This window comes from Pleurodeles waltl, chromosome 10 (genome assembly GCF_031143425.1).
Source record: "Pleurodeles waltl isolate 20211129_DDA chromosome 10, aPleWal1.hap1.20221129, whole genome shotgun sequence".
Taxonomy (NCBI): Eukaryota; Metazoa; Chordata; class Amphibia; order Caudata; family Salamandridae; genus Pleurodeles; species Pleurodeles waltl.
In genome coordinates this window covers 292,676,652-292,702,556 of record NC_090449.1, presented here as the reverse complement: position 1 = coordinate 292,702,556, position 25,905 = coordinate 292,676,652, and the positions used below count along the sequence as shown (strand labels likewise).

Genomic DNA, 25,905 nt, shown 5'->3' with positions numbered 1-25,905 from the left:
CCAATTGATAGTGTTGCAATGGGTCACTGGAAGACTGGGATGTCCTGAGCTACTTTAGTCAGATTAATCTTGTCCGGAGAGTGTCATGGGTGGGAAACACCCGGAAACCTGATAACAATGACTGCATTGTTATTCATTTTAAAGACTGAATGGTGACCAAAGATGTCTTGACCAGGCTTAATTTCAGAGTCTACTTCCTGGACAGTTAACACTCTCCCGCCAGGTTATTTCTACAAACCAACAGGTTGAATTACGCCTGCCTCCATGAACACACCATATTCTGTTACTACCTCAAGTAGGCTTGCTCCCATCTCGCATTTGGACCAGTTACATTGACTCTCTGCTGATGCTACCACCTCTAGGCAAACAAGCAGGATGGGCATGGGATGTCAAGGCCTATTGCAGGTTCAGCAAACCCTTCTGCCCCTAATAACAGATTTACCCTCGGAAATGACCCTGGAAATGGTTTAGTCACGTCGCCAACAATGGCCTCCTGGAATGTGTCTGGTTTGGCTAACAAGTGTGGCAACCCAGATTTATTGAACGCTTTGCAGACATCTGCCTGCAAGAGACTTGGCTGGCTGACTGTCCGTCGATGGGTTTGCCGCCTACTTCACGCCAACAATCCCATGGGCAGGGCGAAAGGAGGCCTCATCACTCATCTTACATTCCTGTCCCACTTCACATGGTCGAGTCTTTGTTCTGTTCACTACCAACTTATTTTGCTACACTGTTTAAGCAGATGCTGCTCATAAACATTTGAAATGTTTTTCACTCAGCTCTTGTGGAATTAGCTAGATAACTGAGTACATTGATAGTTGTGTTAAAAACATAAGAGGTAGCTATGTGGTTGTGTTCTTGGGGGATTTCAACATGCGACTTTGCCAGCTCTCTTCAGCCAGCTCTTGTGGTCTGGTGGATGGTGCAGGGGATCCTATTACCTGTTTCGCCCACAGTCCACTTGGCGATGAAGTCAGTGTGGTATTGATGAAATAAAATCTAGTGATTGCCTTTGACTTCCTGACCACAGACCACTTCACTTATACTGGGAAGGGAGCCCACAGCCAAATTGATTTTATTTTTGGAAAACCTGAGAGATTGCGCAGTGGAGTATACTTTAGCAGATTCTTCCCTAAGCAGTCATAGGCTCTTGGCTCAATCAATCTGTGACTCCTTTTTTTTTGTTTTTTTTGCCACAAGGCACATAAAGACCAACCCCCTATCATTCTCTGAAACTAAAGGGTGATTATGAGCTGGTCAAAGGTGGTTAATAACTTTTGTTCTGTCTGCTCTACTGAGCTCAGCTCTTCCTGACTTCCTGGTGTGTCTAGATGAAAACTCCAGCTCAGTTGGGGAGGGAGGATCTGAGTTTCTCAATACATTTGATAGAATTTTTGTAATCCAGCATGCAACCTGCTCACGGTCTCAAATCCTGTAACAAGAAGCAAGCCAAATAGTGTGGTGCCAACTGTACTAAACCCCACAATCAGCTGTTGGCAGCTCTTAGACGCTTCTAGGAACCTGGGGATGGTACATAGCTGCAGGGCCTCGTATAAGAATGTTCTAAGGGCCTGGAAGAAATCCATTAGTGAGTAAGCTTATCACTCCCTAGTGCAGGCCAACGAGTTAAGATAGTGAAGCCTTCTGGATGATGGTAAATGATAATTAGTTAAGAATACCCAGAAATCTGGTTATGATACTGTGATTCCACTGGAATACTGGGTTGGTCATTTCACTCACCTTTATTCCGACCCTTTCTCTAGGGAGGGCTCTTACCCCGGTAGATGTTGATGTAACTCCAATTTGAGCACTCCCAGGTCTTTCCTGTTCTCCTCCACTATACCACCTTTCGGACTGGAGATTGAGCTGAGCGAGGTAATAGCAGCAGTAGTTAGTTGCCCTGTGGGGACAGCTCCTAGTTCAGATAGGATACCAGCTGATCTTTTTAAGGTGAACATACCATTATGGGCTCCATTTCTGACAAATGTCTTTAAGACCATATCAGTAACACGTTCACCAAATGGTTGGTCCCGCGTGACTATCATCCCTATTTTTGAAAAAGGCTCCAAGGGAAACCTGCAGCGTTACCGCCCTATATCATTGATTAACTTATTTGCCATGATAATGGGGAGAATTCTGCTGGAGCTCTTGCAAACCTGGGCAAGTGAGCAGAATATGCTTTCAGAGCTCCAATTTGGTTTTCGCAAAGTTGTGGAACAGCATGTTAGTCTTTGGGGTAAAACCGAATATTATCACATTCCTGAGCAAACCCATATCGAAGAGACTGCCAGTGTGGGGTATGGCTCGGGAGTGAGAGAGGGTACAACTGAAGCTTTCCAACTGCCCAGAGGTGTATGCCAGGGCTGGGCCAGGCCACTTTCTCTTCTCTCTGTGCATAAATGGCTTAGGAGGACAACTACTAGAGCTTGGTGTGGACTGCCCACGAATAGGCATGCAGCGTCCCTGCACTGAATTATGCGGATGACACAGTTCTCATATCTAGGACGGCAATTAACTAACAGCAATTGCTTGATCACTTCTGCACTTTTATGATCAGTTTGGACCTGGTGGACAATCAGGCTAAAACTTATGTAATGGTCTTTAGTTCCAGGAAGGAGGAAGGAAAGTATTGCTTTCGAAGTGAAAAACAAAGTTAGCATGGTTCCCATGTTTTCCTTACTTGGAATACCATTAGATGAGAAACTCACCAGGGGGGGCACTGAAGACCAGCAGGGCTGCAGTAAAATCCGACAAGCATTTTCAATGCAACGGGAATAGCATTTGCTCGAGTTACAGCTATTAGTGGTGTAAAGGAAAAAAAACGCAGCACGATCGCACTATGTAAAATGCAGTGCGATGGCGCTGCGTTGAAAATAAACAGATAAAGTAGTCTGGACCCCAGGCTCAAAACATCGAGCCTTGTATGTTTCTAGTAGTTTACCGGTGCTGTGTAGGTGGGCTAAACACTGGAAAAGGCATGACGTATGCATGCCTTTAACAAATAAAAGCAAGCAGATTTTAAAAGGCAAGCCCACGAACCAATGTAAGTGACTGACGTGGCATGGGCGTGGTTTGAAGCCCAAAGAAAGATTACTGAATGGACTGAGCGCTTTGCGCTCACCCATAAAAAGGCAGATTTTAGTTTTGTTGCCAGATTAGGTAATCAGGCCATTAAGGAGCTCACGGCTATATATAAAGCTAAATGCTACACAAACGCCAGCTGTGGGGCAGGTATCTGGGGTTTCAGTGACCAAATCAGATTGTAAAGGATTGAGAATGGCTGCATTAAGAACTTGTTACAAAATCTACTAGCTCTTTTATCTGTTACTCTGAGATTGGACTAGTGTTTTAGTGATGTTATAAAGATGCAGTTAATCCTCTAGTGTTTTAAGCTCTGAGCCAGACCTTTCAACCAGGCGGTTCTTACTGACTGCCTCAAGCTGGATCATTGTCTAAAAGTACCCTTAATTCGGTGCATTCGCAACACCTGCATTAGTTTGGACTTGGAAGATCTTTTACCCCAACCCCCCCAGCAGTTTTAAAGCTAGTTGTTTGAGACCTTTAAAGAACATGTTAGCCAAACGCACAGAAAATAGAGTGCAGATGGAAGCAGACAAGCCCACTTTCCAGGCATTTGTTGAGATTTACACTTGCAACGGAATTGAATTGTACTTAACTTGGGTCAGCAGTCTGCACCATAGTTTCCTGTAGTTTAGTTTGAACACTGTGCGCTTTATAGTTGCCTACTCTCTGCAAGTACCTATATTGCCAATTCCCCCTGTGTCCCTGTGATAGCTGCTCTTTACAAAGAATATTGCACTTTATGTCCTTTTGCTAATATTATGTATCATTGAGAAATGGTATATTTGACCTTTTTTGTTTAAAAAGTCCGATATCAGATTGCGGGGCCACCTCGGTGTTTTTGCAGTGTCTGATAACAGTGAGCATCTGCTTTTTTTTTAACTGTTAAGTTCAACAAGCTATACGGCAGTGGGCTTCTGCATTGAAATGAGCTTTGTTTTCAACATGCATTTTAACTTGAATGTATTGTATTTTACTGGTTTTATGGTTGTTTTATGGTTACATCTTGATCAAATGAAGAATGTGGAACTGATTAAAATTGGTTGACGTGTAGTTGTGTATGTAACCGGGTTAAGTTGAGACACCAAAATTATTTCACCTAAGTGCTCTGAATAGTCACCAAAAGTATCAAATAGATGAATAACTTTGTCAAATATGCTAAAGGTTTTAGACCACTCATCTCTAGACAAATGTACACACTAATAATATTGCAGAAACTTTGCACCGATAAGAGGTGCCCCAGGTATGAAGTCTATCACAACTTTTATACCTGATGTGATTACATGTGTGAGCAGGAAATAGATCAGCGACGCATCCTAGTGCCCCTGTTTAGCAGCTTGAAAGAATTGTAAAATTTAGGGTGCATGGAAAGTAATCTGGGCTCGATGTCTACTGTGACAAATTGTAATCAGTAGTGTTTTTTTTTTGTTTTTTTAAAGGGATCAGCGATGGACCATCTGTCAGTGCACTAACGAATGGTTGGGACACACCAGAAGAGAGGTACCAGAAGCTGAAGAAGGTATGTTGGATGCCTACTGAAAATATAGGGAGCTATTTTCACATCTTCATGCATGCATATTTAACACTATGGTAACAAAAGTTTAAAGAATAAAATAGTTTTCATACTAAATAGAAATTAGTTGCAATTTCCTAGTGGTTCATACTAAGAAAACCTTGTCAACCATAATGGATGTATAGTATACCAAATAGCTGAAGTAGTGTAGTCTGCTGTGCATCAGTGAAAGAGCACAACATCCTAAATTTAATTCTGCTAAGATGGAACACCTGCTTCTGCGCAACAGCCATGCTCATGAGACGGTGTGCAGTAGCCTTCTGACCTATGTTCTCTGCTTGCTGCAAGTTTAAAAGCCATTGTGCAAGTCACTTTTGATCAAGCGTCCCCTCTAAAAGAACCTATTGGTGTGGTCTCTGTGTGCAGTGGAACATCCATCCATTTTTGTCAGGTGACATACTGTTGTCATGTGTGATTTCACCTTGGCTGGACTGCTGCATCACTGTATTTGGGTCTTCACAGCTGTCTGCTTTAGAAACTGCTTCCAGACTTTAGCGGTGTGGACTAACAGTAAGATGTCTAAATATGATCATATCTCAGAGGCTTGGCAGGCTTTTCCCATGTTACCCCTGAAGCAAAGACTGCAATTTAAGGTCTTCTGCCTTCCTCGCAAGATCATTTTTGGTCTTAAAATCTGATTTAAAGACTTTTTTGTGACTTAACTCCCCTGGCCATGCCCTAAGATTGTCACTTTGCCCTTGATTCAATGTGCTTAGGGTCCATAAAGCATATGGCTGCTCTTTCTGTTACCTTTTGCACAAACCTTGAAATTACCTTCTGTTGAGGATTAGGCTTTTGGATTATCATCTAGCTATCAGACAAGTATTGAAAGATTTCTTATTTTGTTGATTGTTTTGTGTCTGGCCTCCTTCTCTGGTTCTTCTATCTCGTACAGTGCCTGGAAACACCAGTAGTATTGGTGCCCTTTATAAATAAAATAAATAGGAAATGGAATAATAAAATACTTTTCAGTGGGGGTAAGTGTCTATCTTATCAGACCCATTTCTTCTGCCAGAATGAGTTGTGTTTATAAAGCCAAGATTGTGAGTGACGTAGGTTTTCGTATTGAATTCATTATGTGAGTTGGAGCCTTATGTAGAGGTGACTGCAAAGTGCTGCACGAGATGCAGTGTTCTGGCTGCCCACCTTTGAGACAACCAGAAGTGCCCTGAATTCCTTGCTGGCAGTTGTGGACTGTGCTCTATTAGGGAATGATGTGATTGACCCCTCCCCCACCCTTAACTCAGCCAAAGTGTGGTTTACCAGTGTGAAATAATGCATGTGCCTTTTGTAGGTGCCAGCTCTTCAATCTATTATGTAACCCATTGCTTGAGCAATGTTTTGCAGCAGGTAACCTCAAATTTTGACTGTGATTAATGCTACTGTATTCTAAGTGGTGGTCCATTACTGCAATTAGAACTCCCCCCAAATAGTTTCTATAGTGGGTAAAGACCACCGCGTCAGGTCCCAACGGTTACCTTATGGAAACTCCCCACGCTGACACCCTAGATATACTGAGGTACATGACCAATAAGGGCATCATTTACAAAGCAAGAAATTCTATTATTTTCTTATATTTTTAGATGTCTTCTTTGAATAGACATATAGAATCAATTAGTAGACTAATCAGAGAAACAAAATGTAAAGAGCTAAACAGAGCAGCAAAGAAGAAAACGAAACCTAGGCATACACAAAGTAGAACAAAACATAAACAGGCATGGAAACATTATTGGTGTTTCGACCTCGTGTGTTAATTACGTGAGACCATCTTCAGGGCTGCTTTTGCAAATAGTTAATGTTGCTGACTCCCAGGGACATTAACCTACATAAAAAGAGCTGGATAGGAATCTGCAACAAGGGCTTAGAATGCACTCAATTGACTTAACATTAGCAGACTATCAAACTCCTCTTCATCATGCACCAGGCCACACTGCCACTGCAGAGGAGCTGAGGAATATAAATTAGAACTGCTTTACCCACAGTGAGCGACACGCCATTAGACGCCTCGCTGCAGCACACCAGACCACACTGCCCCAACAGAGGAGCTGAGAAAGCTTGGGGCCTTTAAAATTGAACTAATTTTCCTGGGGCATGCCATCAGATGCCTAGCTGCCTGGCACCAAGCCACACCACCGCAACAGAGGAATTGAAGAGGTTAGGGTAGGGCCGGGGCCTTTAAATTTGAATTGGGTTGCACAGGACACACCCAGACACGTACCTGGGTGAAGACCAGCCAGGAGTGAGGCTGAGCGAGGCTTGGCTGGGCCACCCCTATTAACCACTACCTTTATGGTCTCTGAATTACTGGCTGCCAAACACTGTTTTTTGAGTATAGAATCTCATGGAGAAAGAGGAATGTGATTGCCTCATCTGAGGTGGGTAAAAATCGCTCCTCTGCCTCAATTACCAGCTTTCGAAGTAATGCCATGGGGGCAATAAATTCTGAAATCGAATGTGTAGAGGAGAGACTGGGGGCTGTTCAGAAAGCTTTGTCATTTCCGCAGGGCACTGCTTCAGCTAAGGAGCCCTGTCACTAATTCAGTGATTGAAGCAACCAATGTTAGTATTTTTAATGGAGAAATACCAAACACTTTTGAAAGTACCTTGCCAGGTACCATATCTAGTAGACTTGTATCAGAGGATCCTTATCCTCCCAGAAAGAAATGAGGCATATCTCGGAGTGTGAACAACCATCGAAAAAATACAATCTCTACTGCTAAGATCTTATCTCTGACATGGTATCAGGCACATTAACCAAGGATGGGCCAGCACACTATTCCGTCTGTTAGAAATGGGGTCTCAAGTTGGCAGTTGGTTTCAACCCTGTATAAGTAGGGACCGTCACTCTAGTCAGGATAAGAGGGATACCCGCGGAGATAACCCCGGCTCACCCCCTTGGTAGCTTGGCACGAGCAGTCAAGCTTCTCAGAAGCAATGTGTAAAGCATTTGCACATAACACACAATATTAAATGAAAACACTACAAAAGGACACCTCACCAGTTTTAGAAAAATAGCTAATATTTATCTATATAAGACCAGACCAAATACGATAAAAATCCACCATACAGTAATAGATACATGAATCCTGCAAGATGTACTCAAAAATACAGTTCCTTGAAGTCGATAGCGCCACATGGGGCTATCACGGCGTCATGATCAACAAAACTAACAGTTCAGGCTGGCCGTAGCATCGCGGGCAAGCTACGGTTTCGGGAAGACCTGCAAAGAGTACCTTGGATTTGCAGGGCCTCGTGATCCTCTCCGGAGAGCGGCGTTGCTGGCATTTCAGTGTCGGTTCCAGAGTCGGTGCATGGGTTGTCAGGCCCTTGAAGTCACCTGCGTTGCGACCGAACTCCGGACTGATGAAGTCAGGAGCGCTGGTGTGGATGGCGTTTTGGGCTGTGGTGCGAAGCAGGATGATGCGACGTGCAGTGCCCACAGGTCACGGTGCAAGCAGCAGCTTGGTGACAGCATCCAGCAGCGTTGGTGAGACCAGGGCTGTGGTGTGAAGCGAGGCGATATGACGTGTGGTGTCACCAGGTCACGGTGCAGGCAGTGGCGTCGTCGTTGCTGAAGCGCTGTCATCGGTAGGCCCAAGCCAGTGGTGCAGGACGGGACGGTGTTTCGTGACCCTCACAAGTGGTATCCACAGGCCACGGTACAGGCATGATGCCTGGTGACGACACAGGAGTTGATGATGCTGGCGTCAGTTGACCGGGGCTGCAGTGCGGGACGGGGACTGTGATTCGTGTACCTCGCAAGCAGTGTCCCGGTGCAGGCAGCGGCGCTAGTATCGGCAGGAGGGGCGGTGTCCGCGATGCCCAGGCTGCGGTGTGAGCAGGTGATGCTGGAGTGCAGGACCCACAGGTCACGGTGTGCGATTAGCAGCTTGGTGAAGTCGATGTCGGTGAGACCAAGGTCATGGTGCGAAGTGGGGCAGTGCGGCTCCCTGCTGTCAGCAGGTCACGGTGGAGGCCACTGGCGTTGTTGGTGACATCAGTAGTTTCTCCTTTTGAACAGCACAAAACACACGGTTCCCAGTGCTGCAAGTCGAGGAAACTGAGGTCTTTTTCGTCCCTGAGACTTCCAACAGGAGGCAAGCTCTACTCCAAGCCCTTGGAGAACTTTCTCAAGCAGGACACACAGCAAAGTTCACCCTTTGCACTCTTTTCAGGCAAAGGCAGCAACTGCAAGCCAGTCCAGCCAAGTAACATAGCAAAGGGACAGTACTCCTCATCCAGCTCTTAAGCTCTTCTCCTTGGCAGAGGTTCCTCTTGATTTCAGAAAGATTCTAAAAGTCTGGGGCTTTGGGTTGTCGTCTTATGCCCCTTTCTGCCTTTGAAGTTGGCAAACTTCAAAGCAAAGGCTCAAGTGTTTGCAAGATCCTTCCTTGTCCAGACCAGGCCCCAGACACACGCCAGCGGGGCTGGAGACTGCATTGTGTGAGGGCAGGCACAGTCCTTTTTAGGTGCAAGCGACCACTCCTATCTCCACTCTAGCTCAGATGGCTCATCAGGATATGCAGGCTACACCCCAGCTCCCTTTGTGTCACTATCTAGAGGAGAGGTGTCAACAGCTCAACTGTCAAACTGACCCAGACTGGGAATCCCCAAACAGGCAGTCAATGAATGGTTTACGCAAGAAAATGCCTAATTACTAAAAGTGGCATTTTCAAATTCTGTATTAAAACAACTTCACTAAAAGATGTATTTTTAAATTGAGCTCAGAGACCCCATTCTATCTGCCCTCAAAGGGAATCTGCGCTTTAAAGTTATTTAAAGGCAGCCCCCATATTAACCTATGAGGGAGATAGGCGTTGCAACAGTGAAACCCGAATTTGGCAGTATCTCACTGTTAGGACATTTAAAACACACCAGTACGTCCTACCTTTTAAATACATGCATCCTGCCAGTAGGGCTATCTAGGGCCTACCTTAGGGGTGACTTACATGTACCAAAAGGGAAGGTTTGGGCTTGGCAAGTGGGTGCACTTTCCAGGTCGAATTGGCAATTAAAAACTGTACACTGCCACTGCAGTGGCAGGTCTGAGCCATGTTTTCATGGCTACCTATGTGGGTGGCACAATCAGTGCTGCAGGCCCACTAGTAGCATTTGATTTACAGGCCCTTGGCACCTCTGGTGCACTTTACAAGGGTCTTACCAGTAAATCAAATGTCAATTGTGGATAAACCAATCAACAGTATAATTTACTTAGGGAGCACTTGCACTTTAGCACTGATCAGCAGTGGTAATGTGTGCAGAGACAATAAACCAGCAAAAACAGAGTTCAGTAACCCATAAAAAACAGGAGGTCTGCAAGCAGAAAGACAGGGGAGACATGCCAAAAAGCTTCCAGGTCCAACACCGTCCAAATAGTAATACGTCTGAGGTGTAAATTCAGGTCACCAAGGAGGAAGTAGTTGTCTGTAGACATTGCTACCCCCTAGGCCCTGGTGTCAATGTTGTCTGACGGCTGGGCGGGGCCCTGTACACCAGGGTGCCACGGATGGAGGAGTTGTGGTTGGAGTGGACCAGGAAGTGAAAGTGTTCCATGGTGGTGCATTGTTCTTCCGGGACGGTCTTGCCACATAATGGTGACTTGTCTACGATGGCGAGTCCTCCGCCTGGGTTGGAGGGCCGGTCCTTCCTTAGGATGCTGTATCCATCAGGAATGGCAATGGTGATGTCTGGTCCCGAGGTGGGGTTGGTCCAGGTTTTGGTAAGGAAGGCGATGTTCGGTTTGGCAGTGTAGGTCAAATCCCAGAATTCGGTGGCACATTTGTGGAGAAAGCAGATGTTCAGGAGAAGACAGTTGATGGGGTTGTGGAGGGTGTTGGTATCTCTGTATATGGAGAGTACCTTCAGCTCATTGAGGCTGGTGCTAAAGTTGCAGTTCCTGCAGGTGAAAGGTCCCTGTGGGTGCCCTTTGGGGGGGGATGGTGCAGCAGTTGCTGAGATGTCTGGTGTTAAGGTGGTGGAGGGTTTCAGCATTGTAACGGAGGCTGGCCAGTGGGTGGCCTAACAGAGGTCCAGAGTTCCTGGCCCTGGGTGCGGACGGGCGCAGACAGGCATTGCACTCACCTGAAAATTTCCACACAGAGGAGGGCTAGGTATCTGAGAAGTTGATTAACCTAGTGGAGTTCCTTCAACAGTCCTGATCGGAGAAGGAACTCCTCGCATTCTAGACGCTCCTCCATTTCAAGCAACGGGCTCCGAGGATATGAGTGCTGGAAGGGAAGTGAAATAGCGGCTCCCCGACAGTACCGGAGCTATTACTGGGCTGTGCGGCGCTGGACTACATCGCGCCTCACCAGACCGCTACAATCACCAAGGGCACTATCAACGTTCGCACTTTGGGAATCTAGCGTAGTACTGAATTTTGGATCGTTCCTTCTGAAGAGGTACAACACCCACGACAAGGGGCCCAACTGAGTCCTGCTGTGACCAGGAGCGGTGGCTGCTGCGCAGGGAGAATTGGAGAGGTACCAGACTAGGTCTACAAGTCAAAAAGTCGTAACAAGAACTCAGAGAAATCAAATAGACACTGACACTAAAACGGTTATACACTAATCCCTTCTGAACTACTGACAAAGAGCACCTGGAGACGCGCTTAGGGAAGTCTGTGGACGGGGGCGGAAACTCTCGGCAAATAACAAATCCTGGAGCAACGTACTGGTGCAGGCCAACAAAGAAACCATGGTCAAACCAAAACACCCCAAAACGGGGGCTACCGGAGAGGGAAACCCTCTCCAACCGACCGGCCAAGCAGATACGCAATCGTTCACACAGCTACAGCTGCATGAAACATTACGCACACACTCCCAATTTGATAAAATTATGCAAGCTATAATGGACACCAAATCCTCGCTCGAAGGGAAAATTGATGCCGCAGTACAGGAAGTCTCATTGCTGCGGGTCGACCACCGCAAATTAACCGGAAGGGTTCAAGACACTGAAGCGTCACTGAAAATCATCCAACCAGAGGTAGCAGAAATGAAAATCAAAATGCAAAAAATGGAACTAGACATAACTCTACTTCAACGCAGAGCAGAGGAAGCTGAAGGACGCTCCAGAAGAAACAACATCAGATTCCTCGGAATCCCAGAGAGAAGCGAGCAACCTAAGGCAGAAGAGTTCTTAGAGTCCTGGCTGAGGAACACACTTAAAGAGCAATACCCCAACACAGTACCAGTGATCGAAAGGGCACACAGAATACTGGGCAGACCACCAAAGCCCGGAGCTCCACCCCGTCCTCTAATAGGTCGCTTCCTAAACTATAGGGACAGAGACTTAGTCCTTCAGCATTTCAGAACGTCTGACCAGATTATGTTCGAGAACAGCAGAGTAACTGCCTACCCCGATTACACAATGGAGGTACAAAGCAGAAGAATCGCGTATAGCAAGATTAAGCAGCTGTTGCGCGAAAAAGGCATTACTTATTCCCTCATGTTCCCAGCACGACTACGAATCGTCATGGACGAGAAAATCCTAATGTTCCCCACTCCAGAGGATGCATGGACATGGATCCATGCTAAAGGATTGGTCGACCCTGCCAAGGAAGACGCTGTATCTGAAGAATGGTCTGTCGCTAACTCCAGGAAGAAAAAAGGGAAAAACCCCAAAACATCCTCCCGTCCCACAAAAGCGCAAATGGCACTGGATCGTGCGCAAATAATAAAAGACATGAACTCATTTGCCCGTGGGATGCTAGACGCCAGGAGCGAAACGGATACTAATGACTCCGCATCACATGGGGGAGACACAAGTCCATCCCCCTCTCCATTGTTAGTGGGCCCAGATCTCACACCGCGATCGGCGGATGAACTTTAAAAACGTAGAACTGGCATCAGCGGACCCCCCTCGACAGCGGTTGGGGTGCGACGTGCTACCGGCGCCGGGCCGCTGCCCCTGAGCTTCACAATGCACGACTGCCGTGGCATGAGTGTAGAGGACTGAGTCACCGATCACTGCACAAGACGATTGATGCTGAAGTAACAGGAAGCATCCTGTAGGTGGGCCATCCAAGGGATCGACGCCAGGGAATCCACGCCCCACATACCTAAACGGTATCCGAATGGAACTGACCTTTACGGAATTCACTTTAGGCACTGGTTGTGCCACGTTATTTAGCGGACGCATACAGTCTGCAATATCCTTTTTGTTGTTATACCTATCTCTCTTTTTTCTATCTTTAGGCCACTATGGCCCACTCTCTACTCCTCGGAGCCTTTGGGTTGGGATGGGGGGCTGGCGGCCGGGGTTGGGGGGGGGCGGAGGGGGGTGCGGGGGGGCGAGCGTACTCGGGGCGGTTTGGGCAATCCCCCACGTCTCAATATAACAAATGACTAAGGAACCCATTTATAATATCATAACCTGGAATGTGAGGGGCATGGCAGGGACAAACAAACGTCACAGAATACACGCGTTTCTAAAACGACATCACGTACATATAGCTATACTACAGGAAACGTACATTACGTCTACAGAGGCTGCTCGGTTAGAAAAGTGCTGGAAGGGCTCAATATACAGTGCTGGCGATTCTTCCTTTGCCAGAGGGGTACTGATCTGGATAGCGCCAGGTGTCCCTTACACAGTACAACATAGTACAAAAGACAAGGAGGGCAGATTTATACAATTAAGGGGACTGTTGGATGGAGAGGAACTCGTGATAAGTGGGCTGTATGTCCCGAACATTAAACAAGGTGAATTTTTACAAACTAAGGCCTCACAATTAACCCACGACTTAACTTCACCATGCATATGGGGAGGGGACATGAACTGCGTTCCAAACATAGTAGAAGACAGATCACACCCCCCGCTAGTGGCCGCCCCAACAATGAAAAATGCCCAAATACTGGGCGCATGGATGGAAGAGCGGCGTCTGATTGATATATGGCGGCACTTACACCCACATGAAAAGGTGTATTCCTACTACTCCCCAGTACACCTATTACATACCCGAATAGACCTCATCCTAACTTCACAGAGTCTAACACATAAAATTACGAGAGCGGAATACTCCGCCAAGGTAATATCAGATCACTGCCCACTCATAGTACAAATGAGATGGGGCAGACCTCGCTCATGTATTCCTACCTGGCGATTGCAAACACTTCTACTGCAGGATCCCCCTTTCAGGAAGGACATTGCCACACACATCTCAACCTATTTCGCAGCGAACGTAGGGACGGCCAGCTCAAGGGCCATAGAATGGGATGCACATAAGACAGTGATAAGAGGGGTATGCATATCAACCACAGTGGGAGTGCGGCAAACACTTACGCACGAACTCCGAGCATTAGAACAAGAAATACAGTTAGCTGAAGGCGAACACGCTACAGGCTCCGTAACTACAAACACCCTCACTAACATGCGATCTAAATGGACAGAGGCGGATAACCGCCTCGGACATTTTGATTATCGACATTACATGGCCCGCACACACGCGGAGGGTGATAGATCCGGTAAATTATTAGCTTGGCTTATAAAAAACGAACGCCGGAACACCCCCATAGGTGCTATCCGACTGGAATCAGGTCGAGTAGTTAATACACAGGCTGAGATAAATAATGCTTTCAAAGAATATTATAGCTCACTGTATCGGGCCCGGCCGCCGCCCACCAATGCTCAATTAAGCAGCTTCTTCAATGGTGTCACCCTGACCCATCTGACAGATACTCAAATTACAGAACTAGACAGCCCAATACAGATAGCTGAAATCCAACGAGCACTGCTACAATTGGCTAACGGCAAAGCACCGGGCAGTGATGGTATACCCATAGAATACTATAGCACGTTTCAACCGCAGATCTTAGCACCATATCTGGCAATGCTAAAGGAAGCTCTTCAACTAGGCCTACTTCCTGATACATGTCATGAAGCATTGATAGCAGTGTTACCGAAGGCAGGCCGCGACCCTTTGGATGTCCGGTCATACAGACCACTATCATTACTGAACACAGACTGCAAATTACTCGGCAAAATACTGGCCAATCGCTTGCTCCCATGCATGGCAGAGTTAGTACATCAAGACCAAGCAGGTTTCATACCCGGTCGCAACACATATAGCAACATCAGGAATTTAATACGCCTAATGAGAAATCCCCCGGTGGAAGATGAGTTGCAGGTTGTAGTCTCACTGGACATAGAAAAGGCGTTTGACACGCTGGGCTGGCCTTTTTTAATGGAGACACTCAAACGGATGGGCTTCGGGCAAACATATATTAGATGGGTGAGAACATTATATACTGACCCCAAGGCTAGGGTTAAGACAGGCGATACGATATCCGAGAAATTTAGCATTGGTAGAGGCACTAGACAGGGATGTCCGCTGTCTCCATTGTTATTCGCATTAGCGATTGAACCTTTGGCCGCCCGCCTTCGCATGATGGCCCCCGCATGGGGTTTCATGGATGGCCAGACACATCAGATAGTATCCTTATATGCGGATGATGCGCTGATCTTCCTACGGGATCATACTGTAGCCCTACCGGGATTGTTAGATCTCCTAGAGGAATTTAGCTCAGTGGCCGGGTTAACAGTAAACTGGACGAAATCCTGCATTTTTCCGATGCGCCCAGTCCCCGAGGCGACTAGAACACCAGCGGGTCTAGGCGGCTTGAAATGGTGCCACACAACATTTAAATATCTTGGTGTAAATATATACCACGACAGTCAGGATCTCAGAGACGGCAACCTTGGCCACGTGATCAGATCGAGGGGCTCCCTACCCTTTTGGTGCTCACTCCCACTCTCCCCTATGGGTAGAGTGGCTATAGCAAAGATGATAGTGCTGCCTCGCCTACTTTATTATTTCATGTCATTGCCTTTGGTACTCCCGAGCTCATTCTTTAGACTATTGAATAGTTTATTAACGGATTTAATATGGGGAAATGGCCGAAGACGCGTTGCATTGACAAAAGTGCTCCAACCGCTCCGGGCGGGGGGAATGGGGGCCCCCAATTTTGAAGCGTACTACGCGGCTGCTCAGATACATTGGATATCCACATGGGGCGGTAACCCACCTGGGGCTGAAGCTCAGAAGGTGCTGTTGGAGCTTGGCGGTACAGAAATAATACAATACCTCATGGACCGAACCGACCCAGCACACACTGGTAATGTGCTGCTGCACACGGCACACTGGGCCTGGGGCCGATATGCGATGCAAAGCGCAAAAGGTCAGCAGTACTCACCAAGGATACCACTGTTGGCTCTCTCGAAATTAGCAAAAATAGCAGCCAAAGTGGGCCTGAATGCGTGGGGCAACAGGGGCATACACACACTAGGAGATATTTTCCAGGACGGACAAATCCTAACCTATGAGGCACTAGCCGACAAGCACGCGTTGGGTAGGGGAGGATTCATAGCCTACGGAGCAGTTCGGCAGGTAATGCATGAATATTGGAGAAATGGCAACTCCGAACCAGATGTCTCTCCTCTCCTACATGAGTTGCTGGAGTGTACAAACGCCCCATCAAGAATATCGAATATATACAACATTCTGACTACCCAGACGGAACACAAACAGGAGCAAGCAAAAAATAAGTGGGACCATGTGCTACCGGAACCACTGTCCATAACTGCATGGGAGCAGGCGCTGGAAATGACACGAGAGGTTTCACGTAATCCCCGCTTTCGGTACACACAGCTTAATTACGTGCATCAGACTTACCTGTCTCCGCACCGCTTAACACGCATGTTCCCCCGTTCACCGCAAACATGCCCCAGATGCGACACAGTAGAGGCCACTTTCTATCACATGACATGGGAATGCTTCCCGATTCGGAATACATGGATAGAGATAATAACGTTACTAGCTGAGTGGACAAATACCTCACTAACTCCCACTCCTGAGGTATGCCTGTTGGGTATAACTCCCCGCCCCAAGAAACGCAAACGCACATATAAATGCATTGCCTTGGCGTTGGTGCTGTACAGACGCCTCATTGCCATGAAATGGAAGGCCCCTGGCGCCCCAGGTGTTACCCAGTGGCGTGAAGAGGTAACACGATGGACCAAAGCAGAAATACAGACATTACAGAATTTACTGGAGAAGGGTATACTAGTTAAAGGCCTAGAGGTATGGCAATCATTTTTGTTAGCCATAGAAAACAAAAACGATGAACGCCCTCCCTAAACAGACCAGAATGAGATAATTGACACATTAAGGACCATAATAAAACAGAATCATATCGCTTGATAGAGGGGCACATGGGAGGGAAGAGGAAAAGGTAAAAAAAAAAAAAAAAAAAAAAAAAAGGAAGGAAAAAAAGGGGATTTTTTTTTTGTACTAATATAAACTAAGGTACTCTTGGTGTATGCCCCTGGGTGCTACGTGGGAGCCCCGTGGTGCGCTAGAGGACATGGGGGCTGGGTGAACTTGAAACTTGCTGATTCCTCTTATTGCGGCCAGCTGCCCATGCCCGGCAACACATGGCGAATGGCTGGCTGGCCCCCTGTGGGCCGGGGACAACAAGATTGAGCGCTGAGGCGACGTAATTGAAGGGATGTACGCGCAACTGTTGTGCGCGGCTCATGGATGGCAGATGTGGCCTCGCTGGTGATTGGCTCTCGCCCTCTCTCCGGGGTCGATCGCTCCTCTCGCCGGTCCCCCCCCCCCCCTCGGACTGGGTCCTTCGCTGCCGCCTTAGCTCCTATCTAACTCTTTTTCTCTATATCTTTAGTTTTCTGAATAACCTTTGCACACGTAGAATGTACTTCATGTTTGGAAGCATGGCCTCTAGGCCCGAATCGGGCAACAGTGCACTTGCACTGGACTCGCAAAATGTGTACCCGTAAACTCACAAATATAATGTATGTTGGAACATATTGTAACATCATGTATCATGTATCATGGGTCCCTTCTTGAGCATAGCTGTTGATGATTAGATGAGAATACTTCTCATAAATGTTGCCACTTGGCTGATAAGCAATAAAAATATATTAAAAAAAAAAAAAAAAAAACACCTAGTGGAGTTCCTTAAAGCTTTATCCACTCTGTTCATATATTTTATTAGGCTGGCTATTGCTTGTGGATGGGCTTCATTCAGGAGAAATTTAACTGCTGTCTGAATCGACTATGCCCTTTGATTATTCTGAGGGCGTTGAAGAAATCATCTTCAATCATTGATTAAGAAAGAACAGATACAGGGGTGTGGCAGCGTCTCTTAGGTTGAGCCTCATAAACAGCACTTAGTAGTAGCAGGTTGAAGTACCCAGGGTGGCAGGAGATCTAATGGCGAAAAACATCTCATGCATAGCATGCAAAACCTGATTTTGTAACGGGCTGAATATTGTTCAGTGATATACTTGTGGGTCCCTTCTTGAGCATAGCTGTTGATGACTAGATGAGAATACTTCTCATAAAAATCTGGTGATCCATCATGAAGGAGACTGTGAACCTCTTTATTTAGGACTGTGTTAAACTGCTTGAGACGCAGGTGTAAATTTCACCAAGTTGCAGCACCTTTCAGCTCCAGAGTTTGGGTGAGGCATTTGACCAAGGGTTATGAGCCTGTGGGCTGCTTGAGGACATTGCTTCCAACCAGATTCAATTTTTTAGGGATCCTGCATTAGCTGCTTGTGTAGAGAGCATATACTTCAGGAGGCTAGTTTCTGGATGAGTTGTTGGTCATTCAGTTTGAATTCCATCCTGCACTAGGCTGGTGAGATGTTGTATGGGAGCATAAACAAAAACCTAAAGATAGTTCTCTGTGCTTTGTTCAAGAAGGCTCCAAATTTTCCTGGAAATAGCTGTGTGTCGTATGCCAAAGTAGAAATAAGTTTGACATTAATCATCTTCATCATGGGTTCCAGAGTGGGTCGTTTTGTGATCTTAAACATTGTTTGGAATGTAAATTGCAAAGATGCAGTTTTTGAGCATCAACAACATGAAAGGACGAGGAGTAAATGTAAGAATTCAACAGCTGTTATCTGACCTTTTTTGTGGCAATTTTCCCTCGAAATGCAAGTGACTGGTTCCACTGGACAGGGGATCTTAACAGTCACCCTCTCGACCACCCGCACACAAAAGACGTACTGTTTGGCAGTACCAAGCAAGGTGTAGGAAGGATGCTGTCAGGTGGGGGCAGCAGGGCAGTGGAGGGGTCTATACAGTATAGCATGAATGGGGGTTACGTATGTTTGATATAAAAAGTGGAAGTGCATGAGTTTGAATCTGGTGTTGGCTGAGATGGACTATACCAGACCACATTTTCTCATTCATTGTGCATCAAGTGAAAATCCAAGCTCCCCCCTCCCAGGCTGCTTAAGCAATGGGTGGAACCTTCCTTCGATCCACTGACATGGCCTTGTGTAAGTGCGTGACCAGAGGTTGCCCTCCTCCCATCTCCAGCAGGATCTGGAAGGTGCACAAAGTGGATGCAGCTTCATTAGGGGATAGATCCTCTAAGGTTTTGCACCTCTGTCCCTCTACAGTGGTCATGTCCTAAATGCTGGTATGTCCCAGAAAGTAAACTGCCTGCCAAAGGGGCCTTTTTCAATATCAGTTTGACTGTGTTTCCATAACTTTGCAATGCACTTCACCAGGAATGGCACATAACCCTCTTCCCTCCCTCCTGCTATCAGGATCTGAGGTAATGAGAACGCACTGGAGGTTTCCAAGAGCAAATTCTTCTCCCAGTTGTCCTCTTCCATGAGCCAGTGCATTGGTTATTGTAACATGATTCCAGGTACTATTGTCCCAAATTAGGGACTGCCAGGGATTCCCCTCTCCTCCCCCAAACAGTGGATGAAGCAAGCAACTCTGGAGAACCGCCCACCCATATCAGAGAGGAAAACAGGGTGTTTTGCTGTCAGGATACAGCTGAGGGGATTTGGTCAAATAAGTATTGGAGGCAGTAAGGGCACCGTGGCAGAATGGCCATTTTTAATACAGCTACATGTACCATGAGGGAGAGTAGAAAGGTAATCCAAAACTGAATGGATGAGCTGTGGCTGTAGATTCTAAGGCTATTCTATAGTAAATGCTTCCGAGCAGTGTGTGCCACAATCATGCCCAAGGAACAAACTTTATCGGTCTCTTGCCGTAGAGGGAGTGCTGGCAAGATTGCAGGGTCCTGAACTAGCGGTGCTCCCAATGGGAAGAGCAGGGACTTCTGAAAGTTCATCTGAATGCCGAATACCTCCCCAAACCTGTTTAAAAGTTTTAGCCCCGGGAAGCACGTGTCTTCGTGTGGACAAATGTCATCCGCATAGACGGACACAAGGTGATTGGTGTCCCCCACTGTAACCCCCCCGGGTACCATCTCTTGCCGAACCCAGATGGCCATCGATTCCAAGGCAAGGGCAAAAAGAAGTAGGGATGGGGGGGAACCTTGCAGCCTTCCCCCTACTAATGGGCAGCTCTCGGGCATAGCTTACTCACCCACACCCTGGCGACAGGATACTCTATACTATCTGCACCCAGGAGCAAAAACAGGAGCCAACACCATGGCTCAACACCTGCATATAAGGTATGGCCACTCCAGTGTCTAAGGTTTTAGAGATCTATGGTAACAATGGCGAGTTCATCTTCCCTACTGTCCACATCGTGCAAGACATGTCAGCCTCTGCAGGTTCATGGCCGTGTTACGATCAGGAATGAACCCATATTAATCTGCGTGCACTAATTGCTGAACTATGCAAAGAATGTTAGTCTCTGTGTTGATCATGGGTAAGGGTCTGTAAAAGGAAGGATTAGAGCTGTCAGACCCTGGTTTGAACATCATGGAGCTATAGCACTTCCGCATGGATTCGGGTAGGACCTCAACGCCATAGGGTTCCATGTACACTTTCAGTAGGTGCTGTGTAAGGGAAGGTGAAAAGGCCTGGTAGAACTTTGTAGGAGGCGGTCGCTGCCCAAGGATTTACTGCTGGGGAGCTGCTGGAGTGCAACTCTGATTTCTGCATCTAGATCCATGACCGCCCCTGCGTCCAATCGGAGAAGGGGAGTGAGGCTTAGGAAATCAATGACTTAGTCGAAACCTTCAGGGCCCCCTTAGAGGGCATCATTGTGTACGCACATCCCTTATTGCATAGTTTTGGAACAGTTCACTTCGAAGTAGTCAGAGAGCCTCTTTGACTGTCTCCCTTACTTCCACATCCTGGAGCATCTCCGGGGCAAGTCTCCATCCCATGGGTGAGCAAAATGCAACCCCATCCAAATTCAGAGCACCAGGGCGTGATCAGAGAGGTGCTGCAACAGATGGGCCACTAAAAGCATCCGCACCCCCAGGGGGTCCGAGACCAGTATACGATCCAAAGGACTGTACGTGTTGTGTGTAGGGAAATAAGTGAACTCCTTAACATCAGTGAGTTGCTCTCCTTATGTTGCAAAGCACCAGATTAGCGGCAGTTTCCATGCAAGTGTCATCTTAGGTTTATTAATCTGTTGAGGAGGGTGTCTGCACAGATCATCGTCCATGACAGTTGAATTCACATGCCCGGACCTCTGGTCCGTCCATGGCCGATGAGGACATCCTGAATCGTGGACAAAATTTTCCTGTTGTCTGTTGGGTGTATACGTTTTTTCAAGATGGCTGTCTGCCCCATCAAGTCTCCCCTGCAGCAGTAGGACACGCCTGTCAACCTTCTGCATCCATGTATCTTAGATCGAGAGGAACCCCTTGTGTTATCCATAGGAGGGTCTCCCGGTAGACGTGGAGTAATTAGCAAAGTAAAGCTACTCCTTCCACCGTTCACCTAATTTACTGGCTTCTGAATCAGAACGATGGGTTTCTTGAAGACATGCGATCTGGACTGCATTGTGCCTCAAAGGACAACTCTATCTTTTCTGTAGGTTCCAAGACCCCTCACATTCCAGGATATCTGCTTGTAGGCATAGGGACCTACGATGAGAAATGTGAGTGTGAATCAAGACACCCTTCCCACTACCTGATAACACATATCCGAAAGTCAACATTAATAAACAGTCGTGAACCCCCTGCACCTGGGACAAGCATAACCTAACCACATTTGTATACAAGTCCAATCAGAACAAAGTGCGAGGTCTGGAGCTGCTAAGCTCCAAATCCCCAACTGACACCAACAGGTGTCACTTTTAAGGGAGCAGTAGATAAGGAATGAGAAAGAGACGACCTACTCCCGGAAGATTCCTCCAACTGAAACCAAAAAAGTAGGGGTAGGTAACACCATCCTCCTGACCCAGTGATAATCACTCACACCAATGGGACACAGGGGGACGGACAGGCTTTAGCAGGTTGCAACCCAGTATCCTACTACCCTAGTGCCCCGGGTAGGTGGGTATACATCTTCTTTCTGTAGCCCAATACAGTACAACCCTGTGTGAAAACCAACAAAGACCAACTGTCCCAAGTGAGCCAGGCTTGGGTAAGTAAAAACCCATGACCCACTCCAAAAAAGAGATGAAGGTGATCAAGTCTGAAATACGGAATCAGCAGGAGGAAATGGAAGCTTCCCAAATCAGTATATCAGTTTTAGGCACAATGCCAGTCGTTTGTGGGGGGGGAGTCAAGGGCCTTGCCTTCAGTGGGGGTTGCGGTAATAAGAGTCTCTGGTACCAACAACTGATTTTCTGTGGCAGACCATGTACAATCTTGTAAGGGGTCCACGTTGCTCAGCGGACATGCCGAGATCCAGGGTGATGAATCCAACCAGAACCATACCTCCGGCTGTTCAAAGAAGTGGATATTCCTGCGGTCATGGGATACAGAGGCAAAGGCTTAAGATTAATGTCTGAGCTTCTTTTTCACAGCAAAGAAAAACTTGTGCCTCTCCTAGCCCTTATGAGTATAGTCTGGATATATGATGATGTTGTGGTTCTTGAATAACAGTATCTAAAGATCCCGGGCAGCCCTTACTATAGTGTTCCTATCACAGTAGTTCATGATCCTGGCAACAAGAGCCCTGGGAGGGGCCCCCAGAGATGGTGGGGGTACCAATGCCTAGTGAGTAATTTCCTGTATGAAAGTCTGAAAAGCCCTGAGGGGCAGGGTGTGCCACACCCATTCTTCATGAAAGGTCTCTACCAACTGTCCCTCTACCCTTTCAGGGAATCCAAAGAGTCTTACTTTGTTTCGGCTGAAGTGACCCTCAACATCTTCAACTCTGTTTTCCAGTGTATTCATGACAACAGTCATTGGCGACACCTCTTTGAGCAGACTGACCTCCGATTGCAAGTTATTGATATTGGGCTCTGCATTCTCCACCCGGTCAGCCACTTTGTGCAGGCCTACATTCAGGGGATTGACTTTAATGGATACACCTGCTATTTGTCCCTCAAGTGCCTCTCAAACCCCTCAGTCCTTGCCAGTAGAGCGGTGCGGGATGGTTCTGCCTCAGGGTCCAGGGACTATTCTGGCGGGGATGCCTGCCCATGCTGAGTGATCCTGTGTGATGGCTGGCTTGTGGTGTTACTCTAGGGCTGATGCTGTAGTCTGTCTTGCTCCATGTTGATAGCTTGGCTGCAGGCTCACATTTCAGGGCCCGTTGAGTCGGTTTGTTAGGTATCTGCATCTCGGTTAGGGAGGCCATCAGTCTTAAAAACTGAGGTTGAGAGGAACCCCTCCTGCAGCCCCAGGATTATGGGGTGCCCAGTTGGGCAGCAAACAGAGGTATTACTTTATGATCAATCCACCAGGAGGGATCCACAAAGTACACCCAGACGTGTTTCATGCCTGCCAGCGGTGCAGACCCAGGGGCACAATTGGCCTGGATGTTCACCACCTAGGGAGCAGGTACCCTCCGGCTCTGTGAATACTTCAGTCCCAGGCAACGGGGCCTCCTAACGGCAGGAGCAGTAGTGGGCCCCAATCATCCTTCACAGTGCCTCAGACCAGAGCCACGGTAGCTGGTAGACAGTTCTTGGGATCTGCAGCCCCTATTTGCGGCATGGCCTGCCCCCTTGGTCATCCGCAGAGCACCCCCAAGCACCCCTGCTCCAGTCGGGGGTCTATCAGTAAGACCTGCAGCCCTCCAGACCACTTCTCTCCTCCGTGCAGGGTGGGGTCTGACACCGGGCCAGCGCACCTCTGTCCGCTGTATCAGCAAAGAGGAGGCTGCCAACGCCTACCGGCAGCTGCCACCGACACCTTCTCGATCCACGGGCCACAGCACTAGTCCTTCACCCCCCTGGTAGGCTCCACTCCTGTGGAGCAGGGCCCTGATTTCCAACCCCCGTGCCAACAGAACTACTGTGCCCTCCAGCCGTCAGGCAGTTTCAAACCGCACGGCTTCCTCGCCTATCCCCGTGCCATGGGCTCAGGTGTTCAGGGGCAGAGTGGGGCGTAGCAGCCCTCCAGCAGATCAGTGGTGTGTGTGGGGTTGTGAGGGATCAAGGGTTGAGCCTCTGTCGCGAGACAGCCACGCTCAGCAAATAGGAGCCAGGCATGTGGGAACTATTTTCAACTCTTAAGAATGTACCTTTATATTTAGTGCCAAATCTGGATATATTTTCAGAGTCGATTTTAATTGTAGTTCGATTTTATAGTTTGCACAGTGTATTGTATCATGAAACCTTTTCTATATTAATGTGTTCCCCTTTTGGATTGTATTATTTTTATGTGTCATGGCTTACTTTGTACCAACAGATTGAAATGCATGCTAGAATTTCACTTTCGTGGCTTAATAAGCTGAATAAAGTCATTTTGATTGTTTGACCTAACATAAGAGTGCTCAAGAAGCCACTCCCTTCGATATGGTGAATAACGGTTGAATCCGAGTGAACTGGGAAGTGAGCGGCTGGACAGCTCGCTCACACCGCGGCATCCACTGTCCAATCAGTTCCTGATTCAATCAGGATGTTTGTCAGTGCTCTTACTTGACCCCACACCTCAGTGTATATTATTGACACTTGTGTGTTGTAATATTTGGTCTATAAGGCTATTTGGTGTCTTTACATGGTGAAATTCAAGTTACAGAAAAATACTGTTTATTTTATTGTGGTGTTTCTTGATTGTCAGCTCTTTCAGCAGCTCTCTGAATTGTCACTCAAAGCCCTTTGTTTTTCAGCATTCCATGGACTTTTTATTGTTCCAGTTTGGACTCTGCACTTTTAAGTATGATCACACAGATTCCAGGTATTTACAACCATAACACCAGTGCACATCTGCATACTTATAATACGTTGTCTGTATTTTAGATTAGGTTTAATTTATGGTGATGTTGGTCTTGTGCTGAAAGTAGGAAAAAACATAATTTTCTTGGTAATTTTGCTTTATCTACATTTGTTGTGAGGAGGAATATGATTTAATAACTGCTTTAAGTTTATCTTCTTCAGAACATCTCTAAATACAGACTGCATTTGACTCGTAATGAGCATTGATGCTCATCGGTAAGCTTCCTAAGCTATTGCTTGTATAGCATTCTCTACATAGCTCAGTCTGTTCTGTTATGTCAAGATATATAGTTTTGGAATCTTGACTTCACTTGTGACCCCAATTCGAAGAGATTACACATTAAATTATGTGTCCAAAAAGAAAACCTAGCCTGGAAACAGTGTATGCGTACCTTAGATTACATTTAAAAAAACAGGTAATACATCTTCCAATATAAAGTCAAAAATTTCTGTTGATGACTTGGGCCGGATGGAGTAAATGCAGATTTGGGTCTACATTATCTTGCGAGAGGTTTCTACAGGCCTGTTTGCTACAATGTGCAAATGTTGTTCTTGGGAAGGTGCATTTATACTAATTAACCTTTTTGCAACAATTTCTTCACAGATATATAATGAAGTCATTTAATTTTTATATTTTTCCGAAGCCTTTCAACAGAAGTTCCCCTGATGTAAAGTTTGTTTGTCAGGTGTGTATAACGAGAACGTTTACAAGTTAATTTCTTCACATTTACACATTCATCTATATGGCTGTTCCCAATAATACCAAGGCTGGGAGGAGGAACAAAGACAATTACATTTGCAGCATTTTTCACCGCTAGTGTCAATACGGCATAGTTTTCATGTTTGAATAACCAATTGAGGTACTTCACTGCTTTAACCACATCTCAAATTGATTTTCAACTCTGATGTAGAAATACTATAAACCTAACCTATATAATTTTGGTTAGCTTTATTTGCTGTCAGCGGTGAAATCATAATAGCCTCTGACAGTCCATAAGACTAGAACGCAGAACCTTTTAGGCTATTGAACTACCCTCTTCTTCATCCACTTTGGGTGGCTTTGAAAATTTCTATAGCTGTCTGAAATTTGAGAAGGGCCTAAGATTGCTGCTTATATTACTGCCTAGATTTGTCAGCTGTAGTGAATGATAGTCTT

General features: G+C 46.7%; 1 protein-coding gene across 4 annotated transcripts in view; it reads left to right on the top strand.

Annotated features, from left to right (window-relative positions):
- Positions 1-25,905, top strand: part of PARN (poly(A)-specific ribonuclease) — a 690,538-nt gene that overhangs the window by 71,853 nt on the left and 592,780 nt on the right. For all 4 annotated transcript variants that reach the window (XM_069210428.1, XM_069210424.1, XM_069210427.1 and 1 more), the window contains exons 3-5: positions 4,521-4,600; positions 24,644-24,711; positions 25,354-25,435. In XM_069210428.1, coding sequence (XP_069066529.1) covers positions 4,521-4,600; positions 24,644-24,711; positions 25,354-25,435 — 230 coding nt within the window. The remainder of the gene's footprint in view (positions 1-4,520; positions 4,601-24,643; positions 24,712-25,353; positions 25,436-25,905) is intronic.